Below are 18778 nucleotides of genomic sequence, written 5' to 3'. Positions count from 1 at the left end.
GCTGAGCCGCCTCCCCCGGGCCAGGCTAGGAGGGAGAAGCGCGGGAGAATCGGGTCCAGCCTTCCCTCCCCTCGGGCTGTCACTCATTAACCCAGCAGTTGCCCGCCCAGAGGGCAGGCCCCGGGGTGCGGGTGCGGGGGAGGCCGCTTCGGGCCGGCGGGCCTGCTGTGGGGCGTGCGATTAGGTAGGCGCGGGCGGGCGGGGGAGAGGGGCGTCGGGCACCAGTGGGCAGCGCGAGCGGCACGGAGGGGGGAGGGGACCGGGAACCATTTGAATGAGAGGAGGGGATCACGGGTAGAGGGGGCTCCTGCCGGGAGGGCGGGCGCCGGTGCGAGTGGGGCCAGGCTCGGGTAGGTAAGCGGGAGCAGGTGCCGAGGCGGGCCTGGGGGGGACGCTGCTCGGGCCTGGGGCAGCGCGGGCACGTGGCCCGAGCCGGGAGTGGGGTTCGACGCGCGCGGCTCCTCTTTCCTCGCCAACTAACGGACCCCCCCCCCCCCGCGGCGGCGCCGACTCCAGCCCTCCGGCCGGGGTTCCAGTCCGCGGTTTGCAGGCGGCCGCCGGGCTGGGAGTCTCGCGCTGGGGGCCGGCGCTGTCTCGCGAGCCCCCTCCGGGCGCCGGCCAATGGGGCGCCTCGCTGGCCCTGCCCGCCCGCCTGCTGCAGAGCGCTGGGCGCTGTAGCGGCGCTGCCATTTAAAGGGGCCGCGACCCCGAGCCCGGCAGCTGGGGAGGGAGGTCGCGAGGAGCGCGGGGCCCTGGCCGTCCGCCGCTCTCGGCTGATCGCCGGTGCTCTCGCCCCGCCGCAGGTAGGGGTCGGGGCCGCGCGGGCCGAACCGAACCTCCGGCGGTGGGAGCTCGTAGTGAACGGCAGTGCGAATTGGAGGGGGGGTCTGAGCAGAGAGCGCAGCTCCAAAATGTCTTCCTGTAAATGCCTAAGGTGGGGGGTGGGCCCGCGGAGGAGGTGGGGGGGAGCCGTAAGGGGGATGGGTCTGAGCAAGTGGGCGACCGGGAAGGTAACTGTAGTTGGTCGGGAGGGCAGTGCGGGGGCGCGGGGGCAGGGGCGGCGGTGGGGGGGTGAGGGTGGGTAAAACGGGGGGGGCGGTGAGGCTCTAGGGGAGTGGGGAGGGGGAAGAGACCGCGACCGCGGGGGCGGGAAAGGCTCCGAGGGGACGTGGAGCCCCTGCTGGGGCTGGGCGAGGGGGCCGCCTGCCAGGTGAGAGTGGGCGCGGGGCCAGGCAGGGGCATGCCTCTGCCCACGGGGCGCCGTGGGTGGGGGCGGGGGAGTGGTCATCTTGGGAGTCAAGCCCGCGCCTCGCCAGTGCCGAGTGGAATGCTTGTGGGGTTTTGCTGGAGCTCTCGGTAAGAAATCCAAGTGGCTAGTGGGGTGTGTCCTAGTCCTCTCAGAGCGAATTCTGGTAAAGACCCCTCTCTTCTGCCTTGTTTTCTCCTCTTCAGCCATCCTCATGGAACCCAGTGATTTCCCCAGTCCTTTCGTTCCTTTGGTCCTGCCGGAGAAACCCCTGGCCGGAGACCTTCCAGTAGACATGGAGTTTGGAGAGGATCTCCTGGAATCCCAGACGGCCCCAGGTCGGGGATGGGCCCCCCCTGGCCCTTCGCCATCCTCAGGAGCTCTTGACCTGCTTGATACTCCTGCTGGCCTGGAAAAAGATCCTGGAGTGCTGGATGGAGCCACCGAGCTTCTGGGTCTGGGTGGGCTGTTGTACAAAGCCCCCTCTCCCCCAGATGTGGAACACAGTTCTGAGGGATCCCTTCCGTGGGGTGTGGGGGAGCAGACCCTAGAGCCTGGACCCGAGGGTCATACTCCTGAGGTGTTGCCTCCTGATCCAGGGGCTGGAGCAGATCCCTCCTCACCTAAGGGGCTACTTGAGCCTTTGGTTCCCGATTCTCCAATAGCCCTGCAGTCTGCCCATGGTGAAGACAATGAGACCACCTCCATGGCCACAGGGAGAAGGGGCTCCTCTGAGCAGGAAGAGGAACTTCCCCTCCAAGGGCAGCCACAGATTCCAAGTGCCCCCCCAAGCCCATCAGTGGGAGACACTCTGGGAGATGGAGTCAGCAGTTCCCAGACCAAATCTGGGGGCCCTAGCCCCCCTGTACAACTTTCCTTGCCAGGTAGGTTGCCTATAATAATTAGGGAGAAAGGGGTAGATATGGATGGGTGACTATTTGGGGAAGAAGGGACTGGAGGAGAGGGAGGGAGGAAGAATAGATTGGACAGGATTTTTTTTATGGCTATGGGGTAGGAAGTGTCTGAGGAAGACTTAGGGGTGAAAAGAATAGAAAATAGGGATGAGGGAAAGCTCAGTGCCTGAGGAATAGGGAGAGGTTCAGGGGGGGATGTGGGGAGAATAATGCATTTGTTGGGGGAGGTTCCCTTTTCTTGACCTCAGTGGCCATTTTGGTGGCAGGGTTCTTCAGAATTTGGGGGGAAGACACCATGCTTCCTGCTTTTAAGGTTTATTCGGTCTGTCTTCCATGTAACTGGGCTTCCTGGGTTTGATAGCTAGTTTTGGGAACCCCCATTACCAAGTATAAGGTGGAATGGTGGAAATTCTAGGACCTTAGGAATCTTAACTGATAAGGGACAGTTTAGACCCCTTCCCCAATTTCTCCCCCTCTCCCAGCTCTGCCTAGTGATGTACCTCTTCCAGTTTGTGACGGGGTCTTAGGGCTTATGTAACCAGTCCAGGAAACCTAACCATACAAGAATGCTTCCTTTCCCTCCTGGCTACCTTGGAATGGGTGCATTTATTGTTGAGACTACAAAATGTTTGGTTAGAACGAGGACTTCTCAGTGAATTAGATGTATTACTCCTATTCCTTAAACTTTTCATTATTGGAATAGAAAGCTAGAATTGGGATTTTCTTAGTTTTATTTGGGGGTACAAGGTGCAAAGAATTCATTGCACCTTCCTTACTCGTACAGTGCTTGAGATCATCCTGAGAGAAAAGCCTCAAGAAAAGCCACAGACTTTCAAGATTTCCCTATTCCTTACTCCTGTTCTTAAATTCTTTCCCAGAGATGGAGGCAGGGCTTGGGCCAAGGAGGGTGTGGCAGTGAAGACAGGTTGCAGGCTTAAGCAGCTTTCTGCTTCCTTTGCAGGAGATGGCCTGATTGGAAAGGCAACTGAGAAGCCACCTGAAAGGGTGAGGGGGGAAGGGATTGGAAGGAGTCCAGTTCCCCCTATAACAACTTAGGGAGCGAGACCTTCATTCCGTTTCTTCCCCCAGATATTATGTTAAGCAAGTTTAAGAGGTATTGGGTGGAGAAAGGGAGGGAGCTAGCTTTTTGATCAAAGCTAGCCTCCTTTGATTCCCCTCCCTTCCAAGGGGCTTGGGCTAGAGGGTCTCGTGTCCCTACCCCTGCCTGGTCCCTACCATTGCCTGGCCCCTACCTGATCCACACAAGTGCAGCTGGCCTCTTAGTCGGTCCAGGGTGTCAGTTTTCTGCCTTCCCCTGTTTCCAAGGTGCAGAAGAGAAGCGAGCGCGTTCGGCGAGCAGAGCCTTCCAAACCTGAGGTGGTGGATTCCACTGAAAGCAGTGAGTAGGCCTTGTGAACGCACACATGTAACCTTGAAATCCTGAATGGTGGAGAAGAGCCTCTAGCAGGATGTGCCTAGGCCACAGTTCTTTCTACTCTTCCAGCACCGCCCACAGTGTGAAGTGTCTGCCCTGCTCTGGGTTGGCATGGGAACCGTGTGTGTGTGTGTGTGTGTGTGTGTGTGTGTGTGTGTGTGTATTGAACACAAGAGCAGCAAGAATGGAGTTTTCTATTTCAGCTCCACCATCCCCAACGGAGTCTTTCATTCAAAGGGTTTACCTCCCTTTTCTTTCTGAGTCATCACTGAGGGGGGAGAGGAACACCAATGGCTGAAACACCTCTGGGAGTCACTCATCTGGAGGCCCTGACGCCAGGGACCTGGTGTATTGGAACTGACTTGAGACCTGGCCTAGGAGCTTTATCTCGGTGACCTCCCCTTCCCCCTCTCAGTTCCAGTGTCAGATGAGGATTCTGATGCCATGGTAGATGACCCCAACGACGAAGATTTTGTGCCATTCAGGCCCCGCCGTTCTCCTCGCATGTCCCTCCGCTCAAGCATGGCACAGAGGGCAGGGCGCTCTTCAGCGGTGGCCACCAAGATGACGTGTGCACATTGTCGGACCCCGCTGCAAAAGGGGCAGACGGCCTACCAGCGTAAGGGGCTGCCTCAGCTCTTCTGCTCCTCGTCCTGTCTTACCACCTTCTCCAAGAAGCCCTCTGGCAAAAAGATCTGCACCTTCTGCAAGAAGTATGTGAGGTTCTGGGTGATGGATGGGCTGGGAACAGCCCAGGCATAGTGGGTGAGGCAGTGACTGCAGTCAGAGGCCCCGCTTTCCCTCTCCCTACAGCAGGTGGCAGCACTGGGCAAGCGAGGCGGAGGCGGGGGTGTTCAGGCCACCAGGGCTGAGTGCTTCACACACACCTGTTCCCATCTCCAGGGAGATCTGGAACACCAAGGACTCCGTCGTAGCACAGACTGGCTCCGGAGGCTCCTTCCATGAGTTCTGCACCTCAGTTTGCCTCTCACTGTATGAAGCCCAGCAGCAGCGCCCCACTGCCCAGGCTGGGGATCCAGCTGATGCCACCCGCTGCAGCATATGCCAGAAAACGGGAGAGGTGAGGAAGCTTGCGGAGGGGCTAGTTTGCAGAGCCTGGCTGGCCCTGACTTGCTGCCCCTGGACCCAGGGGATGCTGCAGGGCCAGACCCTGTGAAGGTAGAGAGTCAGGGAGGTGGGGGTTGAGGGAAGGCAGCAGTCTCAAGGGGGGGCATATTGACCGCATAAAGCTTCTCTAGGATGCGTGCAACTGGCCTTCCTTGCCACCCAGGATCTCACCATCAAGTCGGCAGGCTGATGTACAGGTTGAGGGGTCCCGGGGCCCATGGTTTGGTTTAAAGGTTTAGGGTGAGGCTGGGTGGGCTTTCCTCGCATCAGGGTGGGTGGTCGGTGGTGGCCCGGCCCTGGGCCGTAGCTCAGGGGTGTGTGTGTGTGGCAGGTCCTGCATGAGGTCAGCAATGGCAGCGTGGTGCACCGGCTCTGCAGCGACTCTTGCTTCTCCAAATTCCGAGCCAACAAGGGACTGAAAACCAACTGCTGTGACCAGTGCGGGGCTTACATCTATACCAAGACCGGGAGCGCTGGCCCTGAGCTTCTTTTCCATGAGGGCCAACAAAAGCGGTTCTGCAACACAACATGCTTGGGGGCATACAAGAAGGTGGGGCCGAGGGAGTAGTGTGTTTTGGAGGGCTATGGAAGGGGGAGTGGTTCTTGGGTGATAAATAAAGGTCCCTCAAGGGTCAAGGGCCAGGAGGAATAAAACAAATAAAGGGGGCTTGAGTTGTATCTGTTATGTTTTCTCTTTGAAGCTGGCTGGTGGATACACAGGTCTTTGTTATATCATCACTCTTTTTGTATGCCTGAAAACTCATGTTTTAAACATTAACAAAAAATAAAAACTAAGGGTCAAATCCAGCCTCAGCCTCTCCTTCCCCATCCTCACAGAAAAACACACGTGTGTACCCATGTGTCTGGTGCAAGACCCTGTGTAAGAACTTTGAGATGCTATCACATGTGGATCGTAATGGCAAGACCAGCTTGTTCTGTTCCCTGTGCTGTATCACCTCTTACAAAGTGAAGCAGGCAGGGCTCACTGGTAGGTGCAAAGCCCTCTTATCTGAGACCCCTGCTGGCCTCCTCTCTACCTCGAATACTTCCCTCTTCCAAAACAACCCCTGCTGCCCGATTTTGGCCCCAACCACATTTTTCCTGTGGATTTCCGATTCCATCTCTGTACTGCCTCACATCTTCTGTATGCATTCTCTCTTTCCTCCCTCTCTCCCTCCCTTTCTCTCTCTTTCTCCCCCTTCTTTCTTTCTCCCTTTCTCTGTATACCCCAGGCCCTCCCCGACCCTGCAGCTTCTGCCGCCGCAGCCTCTCTGACCCCTGTTACTACAACAAGGTTGATCGCACAGTCTACCAATTCTGCAGCCCCAGTTGCTGGACCAATTTCCAGGTACTCCAAACCCTGGACCAGGGATAAAGGGTGTGGCACAGAGAGAGAGGGTATGAGAATTGGGGTAGGTAGGTCTGGGCAGAGCCCAAAACAAGTCTGGCCTCCCCATCCCCCCACCACCACACACCTCTTGCTCCTCCTTACTTGTCTTCCTTCCCTCTAGCGCACAAGCCCCGAAGGGGGCATTCACCTGAACTGTCACTACTGCCACAGCCTCTTCAGTGGCAAGCCTGAGGTCTTGGACTGGCAGGTAAGAACCCCCCCACCCTTCCTCACATCTCACCACAGGGCCAGACATCTGTCTGAAGGGGTACTTCCACTTGGCTCTCGCCAGATCCAGATGTCAAAGCTTTGCCCCCCACAACCCCACTCCATGCTCCCCACATTAGGATCAGGTGTTCCAGTTCTGCTGCCGAGATTGCTGTGAGGACTTCAAGCGTCTCAGGGGTGTGGTTTCCCAGTGTGAGCACTGCCGGCAGGAGAAACTCCTGCATGAGAAGCTCCGATTCAGTGGGGTGGAGAAAAGCTTCTGCAGTGAAGGTAAGGGGTGGAGCAGGCAAATGGGAGGCTGGAAGACAGCCTGGAGTAAAGGACTTTTGCACACGTGGCCTACCTCTGCCCATCTGGGAGACTTGCAGTTTGAGATGCTGATGGAGAGATGGTTTGAGTGTCCATGGAGACCTTCGTGACTCAGGACTTTGCCCCTCTTTGTCCCCTCCTCCACATTCCAGGCTGTGTGCTGCTCTACAAACAGGACTTCACTAAGAAGCTGGGCCTGTGCTGTATCACATGTACTTACTGCTCTCAGACTTGCCAGCGTGGGGTCACAGAGCAGCTAGATGGCAGTGCCTGGGACTTCTGTAGCGAGGACTGTAAGAGCAAATACCTGCTGTGGTACTGCAAGGTAAGGGGTCGGCAGAGCCTCAGGAAGGAGGGGACAGAGGCGGGCCACAGGTGGCTGTGTGGGCAACTGTTGTTGGGGCTGGAGTGATAGAACAGCTGGCTGGGCATGTGCCTTGCAAGCAGTTGACCTGGGTTTGACCTCCAGCACCGCATATGTCCCCCTAACATGACAGGAGTAATCCCTGAGCAGAGAGCCAACAGCAAGTCCTGAGTTGCCAGGTGTGGCCCAAAAACACAGTATGGGCCACTCTGCAGAGAGAGAGGGCTCTGACTCTGGGAGGAGCAGCATGATTTATTTCAGGACAAAAGGTCTAGCCTGTATTCGAAGGAGCAGTCTAATCTTGTCGACACCCTAAGGCCGCCAGGTGCCATGCTTGTAAGCGCCAGGGGAAGCTGCTGGAGACCATCCACTGGCGTGGCCAGATCCGTCATTTCTGCAACCAGCAGTGTCTGCTGCGTTTCTATAGCCAGCAGAACCAGCCCAACCTGGATACCCAGAGTGGGCCTGAGAGCCTCCTGAATAGTAAGTATAGGCAGGGGGTACCCTCTGAACTGGCTAGCCTCTCTCACATTTCTTACCTCTCACCTTGGCCAGAGTTCCTGGTGCTGTGTTCTTTTATAGTTACTGAACTCTCCAGATATTAGGCGAATCTCTGGCTTAAAGGTTCTTTGATTTGGTGTTGCCTAATTGCTATAATGGGTGCAGTGTTAGAGACTGGATCCAGACAGTTTTAGTTTACCCAGACAGGATAGATAATGGCTGGGGGTGGCTCTAGTTAGTTTTCAGAGAGAAGGAAATTTCCGTCATTTCTCATTCTCCATTAAAGCCAGGAAGAGTGGCAGAGTGGCTCCTCTTCACCACCAGGATTGGGTTGTGGAGAATACTAGACCTCGGGTGCAGCTGGCTATAGGATGGGGACTTAGACTTCCCATTCCCATTGGGTTGACTTCTTCACAAAGTTCTATTGGAACAGGGTTGGGAGGGAAAGGAAGGGTGCTGGCCTCTTTGAAGATAGCATTTATTTCTTTGGACCTGTAGGTCAGTGTGCTGAATCAAAGCCCCAGACCCCCTTGCAAACCAAAGTGGAGAACAGCAACACAATGAAGACTTTGGAGACACAAGGGAACCTGGCTAAGGTCAGGACAAAGCGAAGGTAGGGTGGGTGATCTCTTAGAAAGATCCACTTGTTCTCAATGTAATGTTCTATGGTTACTGTAGATTCCTACAAAGACCCGCTTGGCTCCTGCTGTTCCCACTCCTCCACCACCTCCGCCCCCGGCCACCCCCCGAAAAAACAAAGCTGCTATGTGTAAGCCATTGATGCAGAATCGGGGAGTCTCCTGCAAGGTGGAAATGAAGTCCAAAGGGATTCAGACAGGTGAGCTAGGGTCCTTCAGCACCCCAGACTATCGCCAACATACCTATGTCAGGAACTGGACAAGAGTACAGGTGGATGTATTTGGTGGTTGTCTCTTTACTGTGAGAGTAGTTGTTTCTGGGAGAAGGATTGGACTTTACCTGGACTTCACTCAGGATCTGGCTTTTTTCCTTAGGAGTGACTCTACCTGTAAGCAAGTGTCTTACCCACTCTACTATCTTTCCAGCCCTTAGGGCAGTTGGAGAGCAGTGAGCGCATGTGAGAACTTGGGGAGTGATAGACAAGCATCAGGTCCCAAGTTAAGGGGCTAGAGGAATAGTAGTAGAACATCTAGGCAGTGTGTTTCACTTGTACAAGTTGACTTGGGTTTGATCCCCATTACCCCAGATTGTTCCCCCTGAGTCCAGAACTAGGAGTAACCCTAAAGCACTGCTGGATGTGACCCCCCCCCCAAAAAAAAAGGATCCCAGTCCAAAGTAAGCCATTTCTCAAGTCCTCCGAGAAGAATGAACTCCCTTTCTCCTTTGTAGAAGAGTGGAAACCGCAAGTGATTGTGCTGCCCATTCCAGTGCCCATCTTCGTGCCAGTGCCTATGCATCTGTATTGTCAGAAAGTCCCGGTGCCTTTCTCAATGCCTATCCCGGTAAGTAGCCTTGCACAGCCCTTTGGGAGGCCCTGCTCCCAACTTTCTCCCATTCTTCATTTGCCTATGTGGTTCTTGGTATTTTTTGGAATTTGTGCCTCCAGGTGCCTGTGCCCATGTTCTTGCCCACTACCTTGGAGAGCACAGATAAGATCGTGGAGACCATTGAGGAACTGAAGGTGAAGATCCCTTCGAACCCCTTAGAGGCTGACATCCTGGCTATGGCAGAGATGATTGCGGAGGCTGAGGAATTAGACAAGGCTTCATCTGACCTTTGTGGTAGGCCCCAGGGTGGTGGTGAGGGAGCTGGAGAGGACCAGTCTTGTCTGGGAGACAATTGGGATTATTACCCCTCCTCAAAATCCTGTGACGACATTAGGACAGAAGCTGCAATGATGGACCCTGTCTCTGTCTCCCAGATCTTGTGAGTAACCAGAGTGCAGAGGGACTTCTAGAAGACTGTGATCTGTTTGGGCCAGCCAGAGATGATGTCTTGGCCATGGCTGTCAAGATGGCCAATGTCTTGGATGAACCTGGGCAAGACTTAGAGGCAGACTTCCCGAAGAGTGAGCATCCCCAAGGCATGCCTACTGAATATTGATCCTCTCGGGGTATTTTGGGGCCCCTGAGTATGACTAACCTAAACAGTGCTCCTGAGAACTCTGACAGAGGTGCTCTCTACTTTGCACTCAAGCCTTGTTTTTATGTGTGTCTGTTTTCTTTGGTAATTGTGGTTTAAAAAGACACATAAAAGTGGTTGGTGCTATATTACAGCAGGTAGGACATCTGCCTCTTGCATCCTATATCGTTCTGAGCACTGTTAGAAGTAATTCCTAACAAAATAAAAATATTTAAAAAAAGAAGTAATTCCTGAGCATAGAGCCAGGGGTAATCCCTGAATACCACCAGGTGTACCCCTGCCAAATAACAGGTAGCAGCACAAATACCATTGGGACTATTTATTTTTCAGCATATAAAATAGTTCGGTAGTATTAACAACATTGATCTTCGGGCCAAGCAATAGTTTGCCTCCCACATGGCTGACCTGGATTTAATATTAGATACCATGAATGGTCCCCTGAGCCCACAAGGAGTGATCCCTGAGCACCACTGGGTGTGGTAAAAAAAAGAAAAGAACATTCACATTGTTAAGAGTGGCTGTGTTTTTGGTACCTCTTAAGTATGTTACTATAGTTTTGCCAGTTCAATTTTCTCTAGTGAAGTTCTCTGGGAGACTCTTGAGTCAGTTGACTACTTTCTAGAGTCATTATTAGGAATGGGATGGGTGGATAATTGGGTTGAAATCTGAGAACACTAATTGCGTTGTCTTCTGCCTTCCAACAGATCCTCTGGACATTAACCCTAGTGTGGACTTCCTCTTTGATTGTGGCCTAGTGGGGCCTGAGGATGTAACTACTGAACAAGAACTTCCTCGAACCATGAGAAAGGTGAGGGGAGGGATAGCTTTTAGCCAAATTAACAACTTGACTGGCTTGACTTGATCCTCTCCATAAATTTCCTTTCTCAGTGAGGCTGGAGTGATAGTACAGTGGGTAAGGGACTTGCCTTGCACATGCCTGGCCCGGGTTCAATTCCCAGCATCCCATATCGTCCTATGAGCACAGCCAAGAGTGATTCCTATGAGAAGAACCTGGAGTAATCTCTGAGCATTGCTGAGTGTGGCCACAGAACAAAAACAAACAAATAAAAAATAAAGTTTCTTTTTCTACTACTCAGTACTGAGGTACAGCCTAACTTGGCTCTATGCAATTTATGAGGTCAGCAGCACTGTGACTGAGTGAGGAGGTTGTGTGGTTGTGTACTGGAACATTTCTGTTTTCTCCATAAGTCCCCTTCTCACTTCCATAGTGCCCTTGACCTTACCTCTGCTGCCTTCCTCCTCCTCCTCCTCTCCCTCCTTCTACTCTTCCTCTGTTTTGTCCTCTAGGGTCAAAAGCGTCTGGTGCTTTCAGAGAGTTGTTCCCGGGACTCCATAAGCAACCAACCTAGCTGTACTGGACTCAACTATTCCTACGGAGTCAACGCTTGGAAGTGCTGGGTGCAGTCGAAATACGCTAATGGAGAAACCAGCAAGGGGGATGAACTGCGCTTTGGCCGTAAGTCCTGGGGCAAGGGTGATGGAAAAGGGGAAGAGAAGCAGAACACATGGAGTTGCTGGTGTCTAGGATAAGATGAGTTCCTTGGGAAAATCAGGAGCTATTGGATAAGGGGAGATACTGTCTTGCCTTTTAAAGTATGAGGGCTCTTGGGCCTGTAAGACAGTACACAGGGCCGGTGAGGTGGCTCTAGAGGTAAGGTGTCTGCCTTGCAAGAGCTAGCCAAAGAAGGACCTCGGTTCGATCCCCCGGCGTCTCATATGGTCCCCCGAAGCCAGGGGCAATTTCTGAGCACTTAGCCAGGAGTAACCCCTGAGCATCAAACGGGTGTGGCCCAAAAAAACAAAAAAAAAAAAGTACAGAGGGAAGAGTACGTACTTTCCATGCAGATCACCTGGGTTCAGTCCGTGGCACACCTATGTACCCCAAACCCCACAAGGAGTGATTCCGACCAAAGAACCAGTAGCAGGAAACACATCCTGAGCACAGCCAAGTGTAGCCCAAAACAAACAAAAAAGAATGAGGGTTCTTTTTACAGTGTGTCTATATTTAAAGATGAAAAAAGGGGGCTTGGGGCTCATGGGGTGGGGCTGCTCAATACATTTTGCCATAGCATTTTTATAATACAATACATGTCTCTGCAGCCAAGCCAATGCGGATCAAAGAGGATATTCTAGCCTGCTCAGCTGCTGAGCTAAACTACGGGCTTGCTCAGTTTGTGAGAGAAATCACCCGGCCCAATGGTGAACGATATGAACCTGACAGCATCTATTATCTTTGTCTTGGCATCCAACAGGTATTTCCTGGCTCTCCACCTTACTTTATTTTTTATTTTATTTTATTTTATTTTATTTTGGTTTTTGGGCCACATCCGGCGGTGCTCAGGGGTTACTTCTGGCTGTCTGCTCAGAAATAGCTCCTGGCAGGCACGGGGGACCATATGGGACACCGGGATTCGAACCAACCACCTTTGGTCCTGGATTGGCTGCTTGCAAGGCAAACGCTGTTATGCTATCTCTCTGGGCCCTATTTTTTGGTTTTGGGTCACACCCGGCAGTGCTCAGGGGTTACTTCTGACTCTACACTCAGAAATTGTTCCTGGCAGGCTCGGGGGACCATATGGGATGCCGGGATTCCAACCACCAACCTTCTGCATGAAAGGCAAATGCCCTACCTCCATGCTATCTCTCCGGCTCCCCACCTTACTTTATAACCCCCACACTCAGCATGTAAGACTAGGTCTTTCCTTCCCCCCTCCCTGTGATTGTGTCTCCCTCCCTTTTCCTTATGAACCCAGAAGCTTTATTTTTGCCTACTATTCCAAACAGGACATGGGAGGTCACTTCTTTTTAATTCAAAGCTGCATTCCTGAGGCAGGACACGGATCACAGTTCTCTGGGTACCCCTGAATTATGTACAACTTCATTCTGTGAAGGAGAAGAGTGGGGAGTTAGACTCCTTGAATTGTGGGTTCCCCTGGGGGAGGTCATCTGTACCAAAATCTGACAAGGGGAGTGTAGGCTAGTGAAGAACTAGCTGGAATAGCTTCTCAAACCTTATCCTCCATGAGGTATGATTTGCCTGGAGAGAAGTATAATGGGCCATCTCATCGATCCATTATATCCCATCCTCCTAATAATGTTTGAGGTCACCATGGTCTTTCTTTTGGACCTAGCACCTAGCTTTCTGCGTTTGTGTGTGTTTCTTCCTCCAGTACTTGCTGGAAAATAACCGAATGGTGAACATCTTCACGGACCTGTATTATCTGACTTTCGTTCAAGAACTCAACAAATCTCTGAGTACCTGGCAGCCCACACTCCTTCCTAACAGTAAGAGATGGATTTATCATGCCTGCCCCATGTACTTTTTCCCCCATTCTGGAGCCCAGAAGCATTTGAAGGCAGGAGTATGCTATGTTAGAGGATAGGGGTTATCCTCAGAGAGTAAAGAGCAGGAGCCTATTCTCAGTATGAGAAATAAAGCAAGAATTAGGTCTAAAGAGCAATTACTTTTGGTTTGAGGGACATACCCAGCTGTGCTCAGAGCTTGTCTCTGTACTTGGAGTATAGGTGGAGACTTATAAATTACCAGGGCCTGCTGGGGTAAGCCAAGGCATCAGGGTTTCCTGTACATGGTCACACAGAGTGCCAGGGGAGTCAGCACTTGTGGACCAGACTTATGAGGTTTGGGTCTCCACACAGTCCTCTCTCCTTGACAACCCTTTCTCCTTGGACCATTGCAGATACAGTGTTCTCCCGGGTGGAGGAAGAACACCTCTGGGAGTGTAAACAATTGGGGGTCTACTCACCCTTTGTCTTGCTCAACACCCTCATGTTCTTCAACACTAAGTTCTTTGGGCTGCAAACGGCCGAAGAACACATGCAACTCTCTTTCACCAATGTGGTCCGACAGTCCCGCAAGTGTACCACCCCTCGAGGCACCACCAAGGTGGTGAGCATCCGGTACTATGCACCTGTCCGCCAAAGGAAAGGGCGAGGTACGAGACTGCCCTGCTCTATGTAATCCGTATCCCTTCCTCTGTCTCCTCTTGCCTTCACTTCCATCTCCGTCATAACTATTAAGTGGGCCCTCTTCTTTGCTACTCATTTTCCCTGTCCTTCCATTTCTGTGCTTTCAGAAATGGTAGAAATTGTCCATCCTTTGATCTGAGGAAATGGTGGTTGCATAAACATAAGGACATCAGGTTGCCTGTTTTAGGTTTTTGTGGATTTCAAGAGAGTTTGCTTGCTTGTCTGCCTTTGCTGTTGCTTCTGGGCCATGCCAGGCAATGCTCAGGACTTTCCTGGCACTGAGTTCAGGAATCACTGTATGTGGGATTTGAAACATAATGTAGTGCCAGAGATTAAATTCAGGTTGGCTGGGGCCAGAGAGATAGCATGGAAGTAAAGCGTTTGTCTTTCATGCAGGTCACTGGTTCAAATTCCGGCATCCCATATGGTCCCCCGAGCCTGCCAGGAGCGATTTCTGAGCATAGAGCCAAGAGTAACCCCTGAGCACTGCCAGGTGTGACCCACAAACCAAATAAAAAATTCAGGTTGGCTGCCTGCAACTCAGGTGCCCTATCTTTTCCAGCCTTTTGTTTGTTTTTGTTCTGTTTTGGCTTCGGGGCCATACCCCCCTGTATTCAAGGCTTACTCCTGGCTTTGCTCAGGGATCACAGCTGGCAGGGATTAAGAACAACATGGGTGCTAGGGATCAAACCAGGGTAGGTCTTATGAAAGGCAAGCACCTTACCCACTTGTTTTTTGGCCATGGTAGTTGTGCTGTTATCAAACAATGAAACATGCTCCCTCACTCTGCCATGCAAAACATTGTTTATTAGCCATTGGAGCTATCTCCCCTGCCCTTGCCTACTTTTTTCTTGTTTTGAAGTTATATCCAGTGATGTTCAGGACTTAAACTTGGTTCTGTGCTCTGGAATCACTCCTTGCAGGGCTCAAGGAGACATATGTGCCAAGATTGAACCCAGGTTGACCACATGCAAGATAAATGTCCTAGCACTGTAATAAATCTCTAGCCACCTTGCCTACTTTTTGATGGAGGCAGACAAATACAAGGTTAGGTTGGGTGTGTTGGCCTTTTGAGGAGAGTTGACCGGATATATGACAAGTTCATTTACAGTCTGGTCTTTGCTAGTTGGCATAACATATGTGTATTGGTTTCCATTCATGTCTTTGGAATTCTGTGCCTCAGATGGCAGTCCCGAAGGTCCCATCTCTGGACCTGAGCTTCTCATGGGTCTAATAAAGGTGGGTGAGACCAAAGTTATTGCTATTTCTTTATTTTCCTGAAGGCAAGTCTATCTTCAATGGGTATTTTAGTCCATATGTATAATTTCTGAGACTAAAAAAGTCAACTTGGGAGGTTGGAGAGATAGAACAGCAGTCGGGCATTTGCCTTGCATGCTGCCAACTCAGGATGGACCCGTTTTGATTCCCGGCATCCCTTATGGTCCCCCGAGCCTGCCAGGAGCAATTTCTGAGCACAGAGCCAGGAGTAGCCCCTGAGTGCCATTGGGTGTGGCCCAAAAACCAATAAATAAATAAAGTTTAAAAAAAGTCTACTTGGGGGGGGGGAGAGATAGCATGGAGGTAAGGCCTTTCATGCAGGAGGTCATCGGTTTGAATCCTGGCATCCCATATGGTCCCCCATGCCTGCCAGGAGCAATTTCTGAGCCTGGAGCCAGGAATAACCCCTGAGCACTGCCAGGTGTGATCCAAAAACCACAAAAAAGTCAACTTGGGGGCCAGAGAGATAGCACAGTGGTAGGGTGTTTGCCTTGCACACAGTCGATCCAAGACAGACTGGTTAGAATCCCGGCATCACCTATGGTCCCCCGTGCCTGCCAGAAGCGATTTCTTTCTTTTTTTTATTTTTGTTTTTGGGTCACACTGGGCATTGCTCAGGGGTTACTCCTGGCTCTGTGCTCAGAAATCAGCCCTGGCAGGCTTGACTCGGGGGACCATATGGGATGCCGAGATTCCAACTACTGTCAATCTTGGATTAGCTGCATGCAAGGCATATGCCCTACCACTGTGCTATCTCTTCGGGACCTCAGGAACGATTTCCTTTTTTTTGGGGGGGTTTGGTTTTTGGGTCACACCCAGATGCAACACCCAGCTGCACTCTGGGTTTATTCGTGGCTCTGTGCTCAGAAATTGCTCCTGGCAGGCATGGGGGACCATATGTGATGCCGGGATTTGAACCCCCGTTCGTCCTGGAATGGCTGCGTGCAAGGCAAATGCCTTAGAGCTTGCACCACCACTCCGACCCCCTATGTATGGTTTCTTGAGCACTGCTAGAGATGACTCTAGGATAAAGCCAGCATCAGGGAGGGGTGCTGAACAACACAGGGTGTTCTCTCTGGAGGAGACTGCCTCCTCTTTGTTCCTTAGCAGGACTGTATTTTGCATCCTGAGATCTTAACTTTGTGCCTTGTAACTGCCCTTCAGTTACTCACTGAGGTTGTGCTTTTAACAAATCTGAGTTATTTTTTGCGATTCAGACACAGGTCCTGGGAAACGGAAGAGAGAAGATGAAAGCCTTATCTTAGAGCAGCGTGAGAATCGCATGAATCCCCTCCGCTGCCCTGTCAAATTCTATGAGTTCTATCTGTCCAAATGGTGAGTAGGCTTAGGTGTTGCGGGAACCACACAAGTTGGGAAATACAAGGACTATTAGTCACAGCCATGGCACTCATCTCTATCCTCCCACCCCTACCATGGCAGTCCTGAAAGCCTCCGGACTCGGAACGATGTATTCTACCTGCAACCCGAGCGATCGTGCATCGCAGAGTCACCTCTCTGGTATTCCGTGATCCCCATGGACCGAAGCATGTTGGAAAGTATGCTCAATCGCATTCTGGCTGTGCGCGAGATTTATGAGGAGTTAAGTCGTCCGGCAGATGAAGACTTGGACTAAGCCCTCGAACCTGCCAGCACCACCTTTCATACTGTACTCTGGCCATGCTAACCAAGGCCACTGGCCCAGGAACCAATTTTAAAGGGTCCTCACTGCCCTTTTCTACTCGTCCATTCCCTGCCTTCCTTAGGACCCTCTGGCTTTTACCTCCTTCCATACCACTTTACAACCACAGGGTACCAGTCCTCTGTGCTTCAGAGGGCTGGTTTCCCAGTGATGGGCAAAACCCCAAGTAGGCCATTTTCTTTATGCTTCAGAGTAAAACCTTTTTCATGGGGCAGTCTCTGAGTGGCGTGTTCATAGCTTTCATGATCCTCTTGGGTCTGGGATTCCTGATCCATCCTATGTAGGTAAAATCCCTTGTTCCTTCGTTTGGTCAAGGGAACAATCCAGCTGCCTTTTCTGTCCTGTGCCCGATTCCTTCCCTCCTCTTTAGTTCACAATCAATGGTCTTCACTGAATGGGATAAACATACAAGGGGATCATTTGTTTAAAACACAGAGCTTAGCCCTCCCCTTCTGCAAGATCATTGGTTGTCAAAATCCTCTCACCTGCTTCTTCCCCCCTTCCTACTCCTGCAAGCAGTCACCCTTTGGTGCTGCAGTTAAGAAATGCGTTTGTTCTGCCTCATGGTAGATAATGACTAAATATGAGGAGTAGATTCCTGTCACTTGGTATATGTTTGTCTTTCCGTCATCTTAGGTTGGCATGAGCCCTGGTGTCAACATACATAGCTCCCTCTGTAACTGCTCCCTTAGTTCAGTGAACACACTTCACAAGGCAAAGCTACCTTCTGACTTGGGCTGGGGCTAGTTTGCCCTCTCTTGTTCTCCACTTCTCCCTCTCATTGTAAGAGCCAGGTCAAGTCTGGGGGCCCTGGGTCACACCAGATCTTATCTGCAGTCAGTGGATTAGTGAGGGGCTGTGAGTGTGGGTCCTGCATTCATGGCCCACATCTTGTGTTTTCCCCGTCTTGCCCACGTACTTCCAGAAAGTGCAAAAGTATGTGGCAGAGGGGGTTCCCAGTATTTTTCCCTGTTGGCTTTGCTGTTCCCCTGCCCCCTTTTTGTGTTTTTATAACTGTCCTCAGTTTAGCCACTGTTTGTTTAAATTGTACATATTGTTCTGAGGTGCCTGGCCTGTCCCTTCCGTGAGCCATGCCCACTCTTGTGTTGTAGTGAGAAGCTGTTGTCACGACTAACCTGTCTCTGAAAATTGTTGTTTCCAATAAAGAATTCAAATGGTCTTTTTTGTCTCTGGATGAGGTGAGCGATGCAAAGGAGCAATGCTGGGTGACTTTATCTCTCAAGGTATAAAGAAATGAGTATTCATCTCAGTTGGGAAGTCATTTTTACCTCACTGCTGAATCCACTGAGAAGTTGGCCTTTTTTTCTGTTTTTGGACCATATCCAGCTGTGCTTAGGACTACTGGCTCTTTGATCAGTGATTACTCCTGGCCAGATTCAGAGGACTATATTGGCTGCTAGGTATTGAACTGTAGTAGGTTGCATGCTAGACAGGTGCCCTGCTTACTGTACCATTTCTTCAGCCCTTTAGTTTGGTTTTTGAGCCACACCTACAAGTGCTCAGGGCATACTCTGAGCTCAGGGATCACTCTTGGCAGGACTCAAGGGACCATATAAAGGGCCTGGGATTAAACCCATGTCTGTAAGCAAGGCAAACTTCCCTACCCATTACTCTTCTAATCCTCTGAATTTTTTTGTGAGGGCATACTTGGCAATGCTCAGATTTTATTCCGCTTTTGTCTTTAGGGATCACTCTTGGTGATATTTTTTTTTTGGTGCCGATATTAAGAGATCCATATTGGATGCCAGGGATCAACCCTGTCATCTGCTCAGCTTCCTGAGGGAACCGAGTTACTTGCTGTTATTATCTGGCCTTTTAACATTTAAATAGGGCTCACACCCATCACTCTTCCCTGCTCTATGGCCTCAGGCCCCTTCCCTGCTGCTGAGTCCCTCAGTGCTCAGCCAGATCAGTGGTACAGTACTGGATGGAGTGCCAGGATTACACCTGGAGGTTCTTGGGGTGCCATGCATTAAAAGAGACTGAACTCAGGGCCTTGCACATTCAGCAATTGTACACAAGGCATATCCCTACCCCCAGGAACATAGTCCCTTGTGTAATTAATTTCTGAACAAGGTGAAAATCTTAAAAGGATCTGCTGTTTCGAGCCATAGATTAAAACCTTATTTTTCCCTT

At 51.5% G+C, this 18778-nt stretch overlaps 1 protein-coding gene across 3 annotated transcripts; it reads left to right on the top strand.

Moving 5' to 3' along the window:
* Positions 1-765: 765 nt before the first annotated feature.
* On the top strand, positions 766-17800 carry ZMYM3 (zinc finger MYM-type containing 3). 3 transcript variants are annotated; one of them, XM_049767156.1, is made up of 26 exons: positions 766-803; positions 1453-1584; positions 1912-2130; positions 3122-3165; positions 3487-3559; positions 4011-4308; positions 4499-4676; positions 5055-5273; positions 5561-5711; positions 5956-6071; positions 6235-6321; positions 6461-6611; positions 6803-6975; positions 7332-7497; positions 8014-8111; positions 8194-8353; positions 8884-8996; positions 9101-9275; positions 9416-9562; positions 10341-10444; positions 10945-11113; positions 11758-11909; positions 12828-12942; positions 13356-13610; positions 16140-16257; positions 16363-17800. In XM_049767156.1, the coding sequence occupies exons 2-26, from the start codon at positions 1461-1463 to the stop codon at positions 16553-16555; spliced, it is 3798 nt and encodes a 1265-aa protein (XP_049623113.1). In that variant the 5' UTR covers positions 766-803; positions 1453-1460; the 3' UTR covers positions 16556-17800. The 3 variants fall into 3 exon arrangements, with proteins under 3 accessions (XP_049623113.1, XP_049623112.1, XP_049623111.1); XM_049767155.1 differs by having other exon boundaries at positions 1453-2130; positions 3493-3559; XM_049767154.1 differs by having other exon boundaries at positions 1453-2130.
* The last annotated feature ends 978 nt before the right edge of the window (positions 17801-18778 follow it).

Source organism: Suncus etruscus, chromosome X, assembly GCF_024139225.1.
Source record: "Suncus etruscus isolate mSunEtr1 chromosome X, mSunEtr1.pri.cur, whole genome shotgun sequence".
Taxonomy (NCBI): Eukaryota; Metazoa; Chordata; class Mammalia; order Eulipotyphla; family Soricidae; genus Suncus; species Suncus etruscus.
Note: the sequence above shows the minus strand (reverse complement) of the source record. Positions and strands in the feature narration are given on the sequence as shown.